Source organism: Palaemon carinicauda, chromosome 2 (assembly GCF_036898095.1).
Source record: "Palaemon carinicauda isolate YSFRI2023 chromosome 2, ASM3689809v2, whole genome shotgun sequence".
Lineage (NCBI taxonomy): Eukaryota > Metazoa > Arthropoda > Malacostraca > Decapoda > Palaemonidae > Palaemon > Palaemon carinicauda.
In genome coordinates, this window is record NC_090726.1 from 113,285,513 (window position 1) to 113,304,202 (window position 18,690).

The 18,690-nt window shown below is 38.9% G+C and overlaps 1 protein-coding gene across 2 annotated transcripts in view; it reads right to left on the minus strand.

Moving 5' to 3' along the window:
* Window positions 1-18,690, minus strand: part of LOC137626535 (nucleolar protein 9) — a 538,921-nt gene that overhangs the window by 63,350 nt on the left and 456,881 nt on the right. For both annotated transcript variants that reach the window (XM_068357589.1, XM_068357582.1), the window contains exon 9: window positions 10,998-11,141. In XM_068357589.1, coding sequence (XP_068213690.1) covers window positions 10,998-11,141 — 144 coding nt within the window. The remainder of the gene's footprint in view (window positions 1-10,997; window positions 11,142-18,690) is intronic.

Below are 18,690 nucleotides of genomic sequence, written 5' to 3' on the forward strand. Positions count from 1 at the left end.
CATTAATGTTAATACCTACACTTTTGCAATCTAAATTTTTAAAAACTTCTATGGCCAACTGTGAATAATTTAGGAGATATAGGCTGTACTTGTTCAACTCCTTCCCTCAATTGGAATTTTCTCTTTAAATTTATGTAGTTTTAAGATTGCTGCACTACCTGTATGCTGTAGATATCTTTGTTTTAACATAAAGTATCTTCTATTCCTCGTTTTTGAAGGGCTTTCATTACTGCTAAAGTTTTGACAGAATCAAAAGTTTCCCCATAGTCTTTATATGACATACATTATGGTTCGTCATACTTAGTTGATTTTATCTATTAGCTTTTGGCTGTGGAAAAGGCCTTCAAGGAGGGTAAGTCTCTTACGGTCTTGGAAGAAGGGAAACCTGGGTCACTTGTTCTTCCCCTTGACACTGAACACTGGTTGGATATTCAGTTTACTTTTGTTGAAGGGAAATTAGATACGGATATAGGCAGCCGGCAGTTATTGAAAAATTGCCGAGATTTCCGGCACACCTAGTTAAGGCGAAATTGGAGGCTAAGGAGAGACTATCAGCTTCAATGTCTCTTCAATGCTTTGTAGAAATGATGTTTGGTAATCTGTTGATGCCCCTGTCTCTTTGCTTTTGGCCAAGATGCACATTTCTACTTTTATGGAGGATCTTTTTAATTTTTTTCAGGCTCTAAGAGTCTGCAGGAGGCAGGTTTTAGATTCCACGATCATTTGCCTTGAACTGAAGCGTCTTTTTGACGCCTGTATTTGAGGTAAAGATTTTTTTTCACAGAATTTAGTTAGGAGATCTTGGATAAAGCGGCAGAGTCTTTTCCGGAGATGGGGAAGATCTCAAAAAAGGGAAATTATTCCTGAGGTTGGCCCTCAACCAACATACCTTAGGAGGCCCTTCATCTCTGCTTCATGTAGTGCAGAATCTTTTCTCCCAGTAGGTGGAAGACTGTAATGGTTCAAGAAGAGATGGCTGTTCAGACCTTGACGATAAAGCGTGATTTCCAGCGGTTTAGGATGGAAATGGAAGAGACAAACCCCGAGGATCAAGAGATTTTTCAAGAAATTAACACCACATCTGGTACAATATGTGCAGAACCTTTTGGGGAGAGAGTTATCCGTTGCACGAAAACTATGAAGTTTCCAGGTCGTCTATCCTGCGTGGCAAAGAAAGTTTTGATAATTTCTCAAACTATTCTCGACTTGTCCCATCTAATTCTGTTCATTCTTTGCGACAAATTCTGGAGGCTGACTATTCCGCAGATAAGGACCTTACTACCTCGGGGGGTTTACATCGTCTCTATAGATCTTACCAACGTTTATTGGTATCTTCCGATAGGTCGACACTTCTCCCCCTACCTTGATTTCAGGCTATAGAGAAAAGCTTCTATATTCAGAGATATGCCATTCGAGCTCCCTCAGCAAGGGAATACATGGAAGCAACATATCACGTGGCAAGATTCCTCCAATATCTTGAAGACTCAGGCCCTCTCTATTCCTGCTGCCAAGAGGGAGGAAATAGCCCGATCAGTTCGGTCTTTCATCTACTCGAGAAAGACCACCAGACGTTGTCAGGAAAGGGTTCTGGGCTCATTTCAGTATGTTTCTATAACAAACTCTCTCCTCATGGTCAGACTCAAAGATGCAACCAGGGTTTAGAAGAAAGGAGCTTCCACATCTCCCTGTGATTATCAGAAGACGACCCCGGGGTTGCTTCGACGGCGACTCCGTCAGTGGTCACATGCCAGAAGTCTTTCCAAGACGGTTCCATTGCACTTTCCTCCTCCGACGGTGTTTCTACCTACGGACGCCTCACTGGACGGTTGGGGGGGGGGGGAGTCATGCTCCTCTCAAAAAAGTGCAAGGTAGTTGGTCCCAGAGTTTCAAGCAATTCCACTTCAATATTCTGGAGACCATGGCAGTCTTCTTGTCCCTGCAAAGTCTACATTTACAAAACAACATTCATTTCCGTCTTGTATTAAACAGCAGAGTAATGGTTCATTGCATCGACAGGCAAGGGTCAAGATCTCCACAATTAAACCATGTACTGATTGCCATTTTTTCATTGGCATAGAGGAGGAGGTGATCTCTGTCTGCATCTCACCTCGAGGGAATCCGGAATGCGATGGCAGACCCTCTATCTCGAACACATCCACTAGAGACAAAATGGTCACTAGATGAATCATTCCCTTTCATGCAGGAGGTAGTCCCAGGTCTTCAAGTGGACCTGTTTGCAATGAGTCTCAATAAGACACTTCCCAATTATGTGGCACCATATGTAAATCTAAAGGTGTTAGGCATGAATGTGTTATTCATGAATTGGAATCATTTGGAGAAGATTAACGTATTCCTACCCTTCAATCTTCTCTTGAAGGTGTTAGGTGAGTTCTGATCGTTCAGGTGGACAGCAACCCTGGTTGCTCCTCTTTGGCTGATGAGTAACTGGTATCCTTTGGTGACATGATGAACTCCAGGCTGGTACCTCTACCCAACCCGGGCCTGTCTCAAGAAGTACAGAGGAAAACAGTCTTCGCTTCATCTTAATAACTGAATACCCTTCATCTCATGATTTTTTCGCATTAGCCCTGGGAAAAAGATTTCATATTCAACGGGACAAATTGGTATTTGTGGAAAATTATAGAACTTCCACTACTTTGAATTGGTATGGAACTTTGTGGAAGAATTGGGTTCGATATGTGAAATATAAAAATCCTTCTTCTAAATCTATAGATTTTTGTTTAGGCTTTCTGATCGACTTACATGTGACAGATTTAGCATCCTCCACGATTGTGTCATGCAAGTCGGCCCTATCTGGACCCATTTTATATGCTTTTGACATAGATTTTAACTCTTTGCCATGATTCCGAAAATTTGTGCCAGGTTGAGACCGGCAGTCCTGCCGAGGCCGGTCTCCTCGGTATTGGATAATGTTTTATATCTAGCTTCGGAAATTGAGGATCAAACTGTCTTTCCGAATTTTATGTCGGAGTGATTTTTCTATTCGCTATGGCTTCTAGTGCTCCAATTAATGGAGTTATGGCTCTCTCTAGAGATGAGGGTCACATTGAATTTACAGACAATGGTGAAGTTACTTCAAGCTGTTGGGTCATGACCCAAGGAGAGTGGAATCATCTCTGAAATCCTTTCAGTATATGTAATTCGAAGCTTTACAAGCTTATCCTGGTTGGAAGTCCACCAGGGTGTTCTTCAAGCATTATATGAAGCAATTGGATGAAGTTCGTCCTTTTGTGGTGGCAGCAGGTGGTTATGAAACCTGCTGTAACGACATAGCTCTCAAGTGTGTCCTTGGCCATTCTTCCAGCTTATCTTCTTTAAGTAAACTGTTGGTTTTTGCTTCATGATCTATATTAAATAATTTCAAATATTTTAAAATTCAGGATTCAATTTGGTTTCTCTGAATTTTGTAAGTGTACCTACGCAAGCATACTATTCCTATTTTAGAACTGAGTCTAATATAATTCAGTTTCTTTGGTTGGGTTTGACACTGTATTTTGCATTTATCCATATACAGCAATATTTTTATCTTAAAAAAATCTTCTTCAGGAGGTCGGGGATATATCATCTTGTCTCCCCCTATGATTACTTAGGTAGAATTTTATCGGGAATATATTTTGGGGTATACTGGTAGATCACAATGCTGTTCATATATACTGTATTAAAATTTGCTCAAATAGATGGTCTAATGAGAATGATATAATGTTGGATGATTTTATTGCGAGACTTAATTCCTAGTAGAATTAAACTTAGCATACTATAGTCAATTTCTACTAACACTGCACATTAAGAATCTATTTAACGTTGAGTATCAGTTCTTCAATGATTACTCATTATGCTCATGATATTGGTAATATGTGTTCTCTGATACAGGGAGTGTTCTTCACCACAGGGATGGTTGTTAGAGAGTCATAGATCCTTCCTCTTAAAACACTACCATATTTACCAAATCAAGTTCATTTTGGATTCTTTTTAAGGTAAAAATTTATAATTACACTTCATCATATAAGTGGTGAGCCCCCATTTATGGCAAGTTTTTTCCATGGAGAAGCCTCAAACCGAATATAAATAATTCTCTGGTAAACTTCCATCAGGACGACATTGCTCGAGCGCAAAAAAGGGATTTTGATGAAGGAAAAATCTATTTTTGGGTGATATAGCCATGTCGTCCTGATGGCCCACCCATTACGTTCTACTTTTCCCAGCCCCTTGGCTCGTGGGAGGCTTCTATTTCACAGTACCTCAGCTGCGACGTAGAATGAGAGGCAGGAATGTATAGGGCACTCGAAGGTGATAGGATGTGTAACGGATCCTTATTTATCGTTCCCCTTAGTGGATTAGACTGGGTAAGATCTGCTTGGGGTGCAGATATCTATGGTAATCTTAGGATACGTCCCTGATTATACACATCTTCGGATAGTTGTTTCCGGGGGTGGAACACCGTGATACCTGATTGTAATTCTCTTGTAATATCAATCGCAGAAATATTATACTGTAGAAGTTGCCAGAAGGAACTTCCATCAGGACGACATGGCTATCTCACCCAAATATAGATTTTTCCTACGTCAAAATCCCTTTTAATGCTTCCTTCACTTCTACCGTTACTTTTGGTACTGGCTCGGGTGTTTCATTATTTCTATTGGCAAAATTATTTCTACATCACTATTGTATAGTATTATATAGAAAAGCTCTGTTTTTTCAAGATATAACCACAACTTCATAAAATTTCCTTTACTACATCTGTATTGGATGTTGTTGGTGCATACTTTTGAATGATCGTCATTTTATGTTTTTTTATTTAATTTGATAATCAATCTTGGAACTCTATCATTGATACTATAAAATTCTTCTATTCTACATGGAAAATTTATATTAATACAAAAAACCCACTTCATTTTCTTTGTTCCTTTCATGTCCTTTGAAGCAAAATAACTGACCTCCTTTCAACTCTATAAATTCCCCAGTTCTTCTAATTTAATTCAATCCTATTATATCCCAACTTATTTCTTTCAGCTCTTCTAGTAACACTGCTATATGTATATGTATATGTATATGTATATGTATATATATATATATATATATATATATATATATATATATATATATATATATATATACATATCTCACTAAATCCCGTCCGGATTTCTCCGGGTTGGGTCCTGCATCTGATATCGCCATTCTCTCCAGAGACTCCTATCCAATGCCATCTGTGCCAGCTGCTGAAATGTCTTGCCTCCATTTGCTTTCTTGAAGGTTTTCACCCATGTATCTCTTGGTAGTCCTCTCGGTCTATTTCCGGCCACTTGACCATGAAGCACTATCTTTGGCCATCTGTCCTGTTCCATCCTCTGTACATGCCCAAACCATCTCCTCTGAATATCTTCCACTCTAATCAGAATTGTGTCCTCAACACCAGCCATTTCTCTCACTCTCTCGTTCGTAATTCTGTCCTCCCATCTTACACCACAGATTCTTCTCAGACATTTCATTTCAAAGGCTAATAACTTTTTCTCCTCTCTCTTCTTCAGTATCCAGCATTCAGCACCGTATATCACTGTGGGGATTACTATTGCTCTTAATAGCCTAATTTTCAACTTAATGGATATATTTCTATCTTTCCAGATTCTTCTTAGCCTTCCAAATGCTTTCTGGCAACTTGAGATTCGGTCTTGAATTGCTCTTTCCATCTGCTGTGAAAAACACTCCCAAATATTTAAACTCATTGACTTGTTCCACTTCTCCCTCTGATAGCTGTATTTCTAAAGCCTCTCTCTGGCGTCCAATTTTCATACTTTTGGTTTTCTCTCTATTTATCACTAATTCATACCTACTGCACTGCTCCTCCACCATTCTCAACACTCTCTGAAGTTCCTCCTTAGTTTCTGCTAAAAGCACCATGTCATCTGCATACCTCATATTAGATATTTTGTCCCTCCTATATCTATGCCACCCTCATAATCTCCAAGTGCCATTCTCATTACCCATTCCAAGTATAGGTTGAAGAGGTGTGGTGATAGTGGGCAACCCTGTATAACCCCACCAGTGGTTATGAACTCTTCTGTCAAACACTTTCCTTTTCTTACTCTAGCCGATGTCCTTTCATACAATCTCCTGATGGTTTCCAGTATTTTTGGTTCTAATCCCCATTCCTTCAAAATCCTAATCATTCCTTCCCTCCATATGGAGTCAAACGCTTGCCTGAAGTCAATAAATACACAATACAGATCTTTTTCCTTCTCCCAGAATTTTTCTATGATTTGTGAGAATGTGAATACATGATCGATTGTTCCTCTACCCGCCCTAAATCCTGCTTGACCCTCATCAATTATTTCCTCTTCTTGCCTTGCTATTCTACTTTGTATGATTTTTGCTAAAATTTTATAAGCATGTGGTAATAGACTGATAGGCCTATAATTTTTGCATAAGGTGGTGTCCCCTTTCTTGTGTGTTGGAATTATAATGTTTTCAGTCCAATATATGTATATATATACATATATACATATATATATATATATATATATATATATATATATATATATATATATATATATACATATATATATATATATATATATATATATATATATATATATATATATATATATATATATATATATATATATATATATATATATATACCAAGCCACTTCCCCCAATTTTGGGGGTTAGCCGACATCAAACAAATGAAACAAAAAAGGGACCTCTCCTCTCTACGTTCCTCCCAGTCTGACAAGGGACTCAACTGAGTTTGGCTGGTACTGCTAGGGTGACACAGCCCACCCTCCCCCGTTATCCACCACATATGAAGCTTCATAACGCTGAATCCCCTACTGCTGCTACCTCCGCGGTCATTCAAGGCACCGGAGGAAGCAGCAGGCCTACCGGGACTGCGTCACAATGGCTCGCCATTCATTCCTATTTCTAGGACGCTCTCTTGCCTCTCTCACATCTATCCTTCTATCACCCAGAGCTTTCTTCCCTCCATCCATCCACCCAAACCTTGGCCTTCCTCTTGTACTTCTCCAATCAACTCTTGCATTCATCACCTTTAGCAGACAACCATTTTCCATTTTCTCAACATGGCCAAACCACCTCAACACATTAATATCCACTCTAGCTGCTAACTCATTTCTTACACCCGTTCTCACCCTTACTACTTCGTTCCTAACCCTATCTACTCGAGATACACCAGCCATACTCCTTAGACACTTCATCTCAAACACATTCAATTTCTGTCTCTCTGTCACTTTCATTCCCCCCAACTCATATCCATACATCACAGTTGGTACAATCACTTTCTCATACAGAACTCTCTTTACATTCATGCCCAACCCTCTATCTTTTACTACTCCCTTAACTGCCCCCAACACTTTGTATCCATCATTCACTCTCTGAAGTACATCTGCTTTCACTCCACCATTTGCTGCAACAACAGACCTCAAGTACTTAAACTGATCCACCTCCTCAAGTAACTCTCCATTTAACATGACATTGAACCTCGCACCACCTTCCCTTCCCGAACATCTCATAACCTTACTCTTCCCCACATTAACTCTCAACTTCCTTCTCTCACACACCCTTCCAAATTCTGTCACTAATCGTCCAAGCTTCTCTTCCTCGTCTGCAACCAGTACAGTATCATCCGCAAACAACAACTGATTTACCTCTCATTTATGGTCATTCTCGTCTACCAGTTTTAATCCTCGTCCAAGCACTCAAGCATTCACCTCTCTCACCACTCCATCAACATACAAGTTAAACAACTACAGCGACATCACACATCTCTGTCTCAGTCCCACTCTCACCGGAAACCAATCGCTCACTTCATTTCCTATCCTAACGCATGCTTTACTACCTTTGTAGAAACTTTTTACTGCTTGCAATAACCTTCCACCAACACTATATAACCTCATCACATTCCACATTGCTTCCCTATCAACTCATACGCTTTCTCCAGATCCATAATCGCAACATACACCTCCTTACCTTTTTCTAAATATTTCTTGCATATCTGCCTAACTGCAAAAATCTGATTCATACACCCCCTACCTCTTCTAAAACCACCATGTACTTCTAAAATTGCATTCTCTGTTTTATTCTTAATCCTATTAATGAGTACTCTACCATACACTTTTCCAACTACACTCAACAAACTAATACCCCTTGAATTACAACACGCATGCACATCTCCCTTACCCTTATATAATGGTACAATACATGCACAAACCCAATCTACTGGTACCATTGACAACACAAAACACATATTAAACAATCTCACCAACCATTCAAGTACAGTCACACCCCTTTCCTTCAACATCTCAGCTCTCACGCCTTCCATACCAGATTCTTTTCCTACTCTAGTTTCATCTAGTGCTCTCCTCACTTCCTCTCTTGTAATCTCTCTCTCATTCTCAGCTCCCATCACCGACACCTCAACACCTGCAACAGCAATTATATCTGCCTCCCTATGGTCCTCAACATTCAGTAAACTTTGAAAATATTCCGCCCACCTTTTCCTTGCCTCCTCTCCTTTTAACAACCTTCCATTTCCATCTTTCATTGTCTCTTCAATTCTTGAACCAGCCTTCCTTACTCTCTTCACTTCTTTCCCAAACTTCTTCTTATTTTCTTCATATGAATGACCCAATTGCTGACACCACCTCAGGTCAGCTGCCCTCTTTGCCCTACTTACCTTGTGCTTTACTTCCACATTTTTCTCCCTATTTCTTTCATACTTCTCTATATAGGTAGTAGGTTGGCCTGGGCACCCGCCTTTGACTGGCCAGATGGTACTACATTGGATCCTTCTCTCTCATTATGGTTCATTCTCCTTTTGCCTACACACATTCACACAGAATAGTCTGGCCTATTCTTTACATATTCTACTCTGTCTTCATACACCTGAGAACACAGAATACCAAACAATTCTTCTTCACTCAAGGGATTACTGCACTAATTGTTCGGTGGCCACTTTCCTCTTGGTAAGGGTAGAAGACTCTTTAGCTATAGTAAGCAGCTCTTCTACGAGAAAGATACTCCAAAATTAAACAATTGTTCTCTAGTCTTGGGTAGTGCCATAGCCTCTATACCATGGTCTTCCACTGTCTTGGGTTAGAGTTCTCTTCCTTGAGGGTACACTCGAGCACACTATTCTACCTTATTTCTCTTCCTCTTGTTTTGTTAAAGTTTTTATAGTTTATATAGGAGATACTAGGGTTGCAGCTTAGCTAGTAATAATAATAATACACTACTACTCTGCAGCCATTCTTCAAAGGCCCTCTTTTCTCTTCCACTTTTACCTTCACTTCTTCATTCCACCTTTCACTGCCCTTCCTCATGCTGCCTCCAACAAACTTCTTGCCACACACATCACTTGCAATCCAAACAAAATTTTCTTTTACTAACTTCCACTCCTCTAAATTACCAGTTTCTCTTACTTTCACTTTGTTATATGACATTTTCAATCTTTCTTGATATTTACTTTTTACTCCCGGTTTTATTAGCTCTTCAACCCTCACTAGCTCCCTTTTACATACCCCTACTCTAATCCCCCACTCTTTTGCTACAACTGATTTTCCTTCCACCAAAAAATGATCAGACATACCGTTAGCCATACCCATAAACACGTGCACGTCTTTCAATCTTCCAAACATTCTTTTAGTTATCAACACATAATCCATTAACATCCTTTCTACCACTCTTCCATTTGCCACTCTTACCCATGTATACTTGTTTTTATCTTTCATTTTGAAGAAGCTAGAACTTATCACCATCTCTTGCTCAACACACATATCTACCAGTCTCTCACCACTCTCATTTTCACCTGGTACGCCATACTTCCCAATGACACCTACCTCTCCAGCGCTAACTCTAGCATTTAAGTCTCCCATGACAACTACATAATTCCTTCTACCCAGTCCTTCTACACACCTAGTTAATTCATTCCAGAACTCATTCTCCTCTTCTTCACTTTTCTCACAACCTGGCCCATACGCACTGACAAAAGCCCAACATATATGTATATGATAGTCATTATGTACAAATTATAATGGGTCACATAAAAATCGTCAAAAAAAATATGATTTTGCTTTTGCTACGAACTGCTGTCTGATGGCAGGAAATCACATCTAAGGGTATTTCCTCGTAATTTTTTTCCTAGGGGAGGCCCCCTAGACCCCCAGCTATCAGTGTCTTGTCAAACTTTAGCACCATCACCTGAAAAAACACTCTTAACCCCCTGATGTAAAGTATATCCCAATTTATATATGTATACTGTGTCTGCGACTTCTAATAACACCCACTTCATCAAGTATTACTTGAAATTATATTAACTTTATCTAAAGGTAAATGATATACTGTACCTCATTAATCTTGAACTAAATTCTAGTTATAAAAAAGCAAAAGATAGCTCTAACAACACTTATGAACAACTCTAATAGTATGGGCTAAGAGAGCTGGGATGAGTAGGTCTCTCGGACCAAAAAGCACAATCTCAACTGAGCAGTCCGGATATAGGAGTTGAAAGGAAAATGTTTTGATTTTCATTCTTAGGCCAAGGAGTTAATCCCTTATATATACCAGCCTTGTGACTCGAGTAAGCTTCATCAAACTAGTACTGTGTTGTTAAATGTTAATAGCATCATTATTATTAAGTTCAATCCAATAAACTTAACTTATTTTTGTCTATATAATATTTATGCATATTTTTTAACAGTACTACATGAAAGTAATACACAATCCAAGGATTATAACTGGTTAGTTCTAAACGCTGTCTCCAGGAATAATGAGGCACATAATATTTACATATGTAGTCTGAAAAATGATAAGGGGAAAATAGGAAAATTTTTACAGACCACATAACTTACTTATATCATGATAGGCCTTACCATCCCTATTGTAAAATCTATTTACTTCAATCATTTTAAAAGTCTCAACAAAATTTCTTATGCACTTGAACACTAGTATGATTTCCTACTTACTTTGAAACTATTTACTAGTCTTTCCTTGTTGTTGATCTTTATAAATGAGCTAGAAGTGAACGCATCTATGACATGAGAGCCACAAGGGTCACATGCCATAAGCTGAAGGTCTGCTAAGTTCATTGCTAAGATGCTGTCTACTATCTGAAAATATTATTAAATAAATATATCATAAATCTATTAAAGATTGGTCATAATACCAGAAGTTTTAAAAATTAATTTGTATTTTTCCTAACTATACAAACCTGAGTCTTTCAAATATGAGTATGGCATCAGTGCAAGATCGAACAGCCATTGAATTGATAGGGTAGTTATAACTACCAAAGGGCGGTGTGGGGAAACCTTGCCCACAGATCAGTCAATGACACTAACCTTCTTGCTTGTACATGTACATTACAACTTTAGTGTTATTGCTCATCATAACTAAAAGCCCTATAGAATAAAATGCAGTTGGAATGCTTGCAGTGCAAGGAATGCTACTTATATTTTCAGCATGTTGATATGCAGGTGCTGTTCTTCTGCTCATCACATCCCTGTATCGACTAGGTCCTCCAGGTGCACCTAACCCCTCCTTGGATAAGTCTTAAGAACAGAAGCATCTCAGGAGGTGGATAGTTGAATGGAACTCCACTGGTAAGGCTTTCGTTGTTCAGCCACAATGCAAGATCCTACTGAACTTTTGCTCCACTAGAACAAGATGGGATAAAACATCGCACGTAATGCTGACCAGTGCTTCAAACACCACCGAAGCATGGCTGGTGAGGCTCCCGTGTGATAAGAATTTGTCGAAGATGCTGCCACAGCTAACTAGGAAGCTGTCTTGAACATAAAATTATGCTACCTCTAAGTCTACTGATGCAAATGACTGAAGGGTATCAGGACAACTGCCCCTGGGACAATTGCCCCCCTCCCCCCCCGGGAGAATTGGCCCTGGGACAATTGCCCCATAGGATAACTGGCCCCCTCCAAATAATTGTCCTCCTTTAATAGAAAATTAGAAATAAGGTATTGGAAATAAATAAAAACTATTAAAACCAATGTTTTATTATTGCTAATACTTAAATGTGTACATATGCAAGTTGCAAAAATAATGAAAAAAAATTAAGGAATTTAAAAGATAGCATTATATACTTAAATGTGTACATATGCGAGTAGCAAAAATAATGAAAAGAAAATAACATAACATACTTAAATGTGTACATATGAAAGTTGAAAAAAAAAGAAAAAAAAATCAATGTACTAAAATTGTAAATTGTGGGCTATATATTTAAAAAAGTCCAACACATCGCAGTTCTGAGACTCTTTTAAAATATTTGCAATTCGGATGCTGGAACACTGGTAATGTTTCTGTTTAGGAGGTACTGGCTACCTAGCAAACATTTGATGGATGGTCACGCTGGCTAGTGGTTGTTCCCTCTTCAACACATCTAGAAACTTCCAGATATTTAGATGAAATGAAGTAATGCTAGCCTGCATATGGTTATGCCAGCCTTCTAATGTGTTGTTAGTTTGAGGTAAACCTTCAATTACACGAGTGTACATGTTCCACATTCTTACAGGAAAACATGGAGGACACCGTGTATTTCAATGCCTTTCACATTTTTCATATTTATAAGTCATAACATTATTTGCTAATTCCTTTTGCCATACATAGGTGTATCCTTCTTAAATAAGTTTAATTTTTCGACGTTCACTTCGGATGAAGGGTGATATGACAAATTCTAATTCAGAATAGATACAAGAACCCTCTTATATAAGCAGACTCAGAACTGTTTGGAAAGTTGGAATAACTATGTAATTGGAAATAGCTTTTCCTAGAGTTGTTACTTTTAGGAATTACTTCATCTATTTCATATGTGACCACTTATATAATTAGAAAGAGCTTAATTAGTAAACTACTTCAATTTTTTCAAGCAAGTGTTTTTGTAATTATGAAATACTTTTTATATTTTCAAAGGGGAGTAAGCAATTATCCGTGGGGCAGTTGTCCTATGAGGGCAACTGTCCTAGATCCGACTGAAGGAAACACTCACGTTGGTGCCGTATCTAACAGCATGTCCAAATACTTCATCATCTGCTTGACAAAAGATCCCCCTGTAACAGGTGCCAATTTGTCTCCCCAAAGTCATTGCACTCATGAATAAGGGCAAAGAAGTCCACGAAAGAACACTGATTCAGTCTTGTCCACCTCTGCCAATAACAGAGTATGGTCAGAAACCTTTGGAATGATAGCTACCTAAGCCGTCCCCTCCTTCGAAAAAGAGCTTGACAGACCACTCAGGCAATCGTTCATCTCTGAGTACATGCACTCTGGACCAAGAACAAAACCAAGGTTGTAATCATAAGCTGCTGATAGAGGACCTAGTTGCAGATAATTACGATCCCCATCTCTGCTGCTCACTACTTCAGAGAATGCAGAGATAACCATATAGGTGAGTGCAGTCCTAGGTAGTGTATGTAGGCTCCACATGGGGACTGGTCACAAGATGATACAGGACCTTAATCCCAATTGTGTACACTTGGGAGCTTCTTGGTGTTCATACGAACCATACTTACAGCAGTCCAAGGAGGTGGGCTGGTATCGTTTCTGATCGCTTGTGCATGTGGGAACCTCTCTGCAAGTATGTGGGGAGTGGGCAGGTGACAGGTGATCAGGCTCCTGACCGTGCAAATGGGTGGAAGCAACTCCCCTGACCCATGAGCTATAGAGGAGATTGATCACCAGCACACCAAGCATTGGTTTCCCAATTGTTCGTATGCATGCAGTTGTCTTGTCACTTATATTGTTCTCATTTGCATGAATGTGACAAAGAGTCACCGAGTACTGTACCACCTACTCTCCCTTCGATATTGATGTATCTCAGTGGAGAGAGATTGAGTTGGTCCTCAACCCTTAAGGAGAGGAGGATGGGGAAGGGCTTAATCCTTCAACAACCTGACCACAAGTGTGCTTGCTAGGTCCCCATGGGGTCTAGCACCAGTAGAAAGAGCCTGAGCACCTTTACCTCTGCCAAAGGTACCTTCCCTAGCACGTGTAAAAAATGGGGGCACAACATCTGTCACGTGTACGAGAAAAATTGATCACTATGAGCCGCATGAAATTCCTTGCAATCAGTCTTCCAAGAATTCTTTTTTCTATTCTTATTTACAAGGGGCATGAGCATCTGATGAACAAGAGGAGCATACACACTTCTTTCCCATACCAGCCTTCTTCAGTAAAGGTCTGGGAAATCAATGATGATGCTTGCACAGAAGCCACAGGAGATTCTTCAACACCACCAGGATCCTCCAGAGATGCAATTGCTGGATTATCATTCTCTGACTCAGCCAGAGATGGCAGGACCATCAGCACATGAGTAACCTTTGGACCCCTGGCAGCTGCCAGGACCTCCTTCAGCTTCACCAAGAATGGGGACTCAGTGATACCCATGCAAGGTACAATCTTGGCAGGTTAGGTCCTTCCACCAGAGGAAGGTGATACTCCTGCCTTTCCTGGAAAACGCTCTGAATGCAAACCTTTGGAGAGCAGAAAAGCTACAAAGTTTCTTCGGCATCAACTTTGACGTTCACTAAGTTGACCGTAAAAACTCCTTCTTAGCCCTTTTCTTCTTCTATGAGGACTCATTCCACTGAAGAAGAGGACAAGAACAGTACTCTCCACATTGTGATGACTGAGAACAGTCGTGCTTCTTGCGAAGTGAGGAAAGACTGTTAGGATTCATGGCATAAACTTGCAACACTGCTTTCTGCCCCTGCCAGGGCACATTATTATTTTCCAAGTTTCCATTGGCAATCACACATACACATTGCAGAGAGATAATGGATTAAGCAGATTTATGGATCTGACTAAAGCATATGTACTGCATATGTATTGCCTGTGGCTGAAGTTAAAAGTGAGTCTCGCTGACTGAAAGGTAAGTGGGGGTTCCCAAAACCACACATAGGTAGTTATAACTACCTTGTTATTGATTCAATGGTCAATCCAGCTTGCACTGAAATCATACTCTTAATCAAAAGACGAAGGTTTGTATTAGTGTAGGAACAAAGAATTTTTAAAAAAAGTAATTGGTATTTTTCCTAGCTATACAAACCTTGTAAAAATGGGTAGTATGCGAAAACTGTATTTATATAAATTGTTTTGAATTTAAATCTCCTTTGCCATCCTGACTGTATATTAACTAATAATTTCTTTGTTTCTGGACTATAGCTACACCCTGCTCTCTGTGGGGCACCCATGAATAAAGATATCCATCTTTGATTGGCAAAATGATTGCAGAGTAATATTAAAAAAAGAAGTTATTTCTTGTAGTTGGAAGTGTTCTTTATTGATACTGTCATTGGTGAAATGTACAATATATTAACTGAAATTTCTTGAATTTCTGAAGCAGTCATTATTATTGCGGGTATTTCACTACTAAATGTTATTCATCATCATCATCTCCTCCTATGCCTATTGACACAAAGGGCCTTGGTTAGATTTTGCCAGTTGTCTTTATCTTGAGGGTTTAATTCAATACTTCTTCATTCAGCATCTCCTACTTCACGCTCCATGGTCCTCAGTCATGTAGGTTTGGATCTTCCAACTCTTCTAGTGACTTGTGGAGCCCAGCTGACCATTTGGTTAACTAGTTTCTCTTGGTGAGTGTGAAGAGCAGGCCTAAACCATCTCCATCTACCCCTCATGATTTCATCCACATATGGCACTCGAGTAATCTTTCTTATAGTTTCATTTCTAGTCATGTCCTGCCATTTAGCACCCAATATCCTTCTAAGGCCTTTGTTCTCAAATCTACTAAATCTATTGGAGATTGTTTCGTTGTCATACCATGACTCATGTCCATATGCTAACACTGATCTCACTAAACTGATGTATAATCTGATTTTTATATGTAATTTCAGGAAATTTGATTTCCAAATTCAACTTAACCCAGCCATTGTCTGATTTTCTTTTTTCAATCTTTCACTAAACTCTAATTCTAAAGACTATTAGAGATCATAGTTCCTAAATATGTAAATGATTCTACATTAATCCTTTCTCCTTCCAATGATATTTCACCTTCCATGGCATTCTCTGTTCTTATTATCACCGTCTTTCTTCTAATTACCTTTGGGACAGCCTCGTGTGATATTTCATGCATTCTGGTAAGCAAACATTGCAAGTCCTGTGGTGTTCTACTAACAAGGACAGCATCATCAGCATACTCTAGGTCTGCTAAATTCCTATCACCAATCCAGTCCAATCCTTCTCCACCATCTCTGATTGTTCTCTGCACTATAAAATCCATGAGGAGAATAAACAACATACTGTAGGTCACAACACATTCCCTTGCAGTACTGTGCTGTTCACTGGAAAATCATTTGATAAGACTCCACTAATATTAACTTTGCACTTGCTATGCTCATGAACAGGCTTAATCAAATTCAAATATTTAAGAGGAATTCTATAATAACGCAAGAGTCTCCACAAAATTGGTCAGTGCACACTATCAAAGGCTATTTTATAATCCACACATGCAATCAAAAGTGGATTTCTATATTCTACGTATTGCTGTACAACATGCGTTAAAATAAAAATTTGGTCCATGAAACTTCTACCTTTTCTAAATCCTGCTTGTTCACCTCACAGCTTATCATCAATCTTTCTATCCAGTCTCTTTAGAGTAAGCATACTATATATTTTCATAATAACTGATGTAAGTGTTATGCCTCTGTAATTATTGCAATTAGTTAGGTCTCCTTTTTTCTGCCATTTTCACCAACAATCCTAACTCCCATTCTTTAGGATTTGCCTCTTCATGCCACATTCTACAAAATAATCTTGTAAGTAATCTGGGAGTCATTTCATATCTCTTATTCATAACCTCACTAGTGTTCCATCCAACGTTGTCTTTCTTCATCTTCTGCTATTATAACAGATCCATCTCTTTTTGATGTGTATATGCTGCTTCTCCTTTGCCCCATTCGAGATTTCATTAATAATTCTCTGACCGATTCTTACACCATAGCCATATCCTGAATTTATAGCTTTGTCAGCCTCGTCTGCTTTACTGTCTAAATATTATCTCCAGTCATTCCTGACTTTTCTTTAGACCTCAATATAGTCCATGGGAAATAGCTTTTTAGATCAAACAAATTGCAATATTTTGTTTTATTGCATGAACATGTTATATGGACTCTTAGGAACACCATATCCAAAATGGGACAAATTCGGCCATTTTGAAGTTGTGAAAATCACACTTTCAACGTGTTCGGAGGGTAAATTTTTCCATATTTTCCCGTTTTTCTTCAAAACGGTTCATCGTACGGGTAAGAGGTATAGGTACCAAAAAGATAGAAAATTAAATTCTGCACATGTTTGTCTCTATAAGTATTTACCCTAAAATTGAAAGTTTTTGCGCAAACAAGCCCGGAATTGGAATACACACATTTTGGAGAAACTGAAAAAAATCGACTTTGTACTCACATTTACCTAAATATCTCTTAAACTACTAACTTTACAGTAAAATGTCATAGAATTGCTCCTTTAAAGTGAAGATTTTTCTTTATTTTGACGTATTTTTTTCCATTATATCTTGATATTTTGCAAATGAAACACACAACATACACACACACAAATAGACACATTTGGACTCTTTGGAACACCACAGTAAATAATATGACAAATTCGGCCATTGTGAATTTGAGTAATTCCATATTCAAAATGGCGACCGTTCTCACTGTTTGAACTGACGTATCTTCTCAAATTTCCACTTTTTAATGCCTGCATGGCCGATGACAGAATACTCTGTTATCACGAAACAAGCTTCTGCCACTTCATTGCTGATAATGTTGACCACAATACAGTAACAATTACTGGAAAGGACACTTATCATGGCATGGGTCTGATGTGTGCTGTCACACCACCAGTAGCCACATCTCAAACAGTCATTCGGAATTCAGAATATTTTAAGACCAAGCCAAAAAGTAATGCATTAAAAAGGTATAGAAAACTTGGAAAAGTGGGAGACATGTTGAACTACAAAGCAGTATCGTCCATTGTCCATGATGACATCAGAGAACATCTTGATACCCTTTGGAAAATTTAATTTCCTTATAGATGCAACAGGCCAGGATGGTCCGGCATTATGCAGACCATTACCTAAGGTAGCCATTTAGGAAAAGCATCCTTCCACTTCTTACCAATGGTTGACTTGGATCCAAATAATTTAAGCTGTATCTTTAGTACCCTGATGTTTGTAAATGACGAGTGCATGAAATACAACATATCACCTGTCATCACATTTGATCAACCCTTGTGGCTCAAGGCAAGGCATATCATCAGCCATGAAAACCAACTCAAACATATTGTTCTCATCCTTGGGCCATTCCATACCTTAATGAGCTTCCTGGGCACTATGGGTCACATCATGAAAGATAGTGAAGTGAGAACACTACTGGAGCTTGTGTATGGGCCTAACACTGTCAACCATATACTGACTGGAAAAGCGTATGAGCGAGCAGTACGTGGCCACTTCTTAGTTGATGCTGCTTTGAATGTATCAGTGGTCAAGAAAGCATCAGATCATGAGGCCACTCAGAATTCAATAGATGGAGCATTACAGAAGTTTGACAAAGTTCTTCGATCAACAAAAACAGAAGTAGAAGCTAAAGACCAGGATATATTGGCAGTTGAAGAGAGGCTCAGAGATATTCT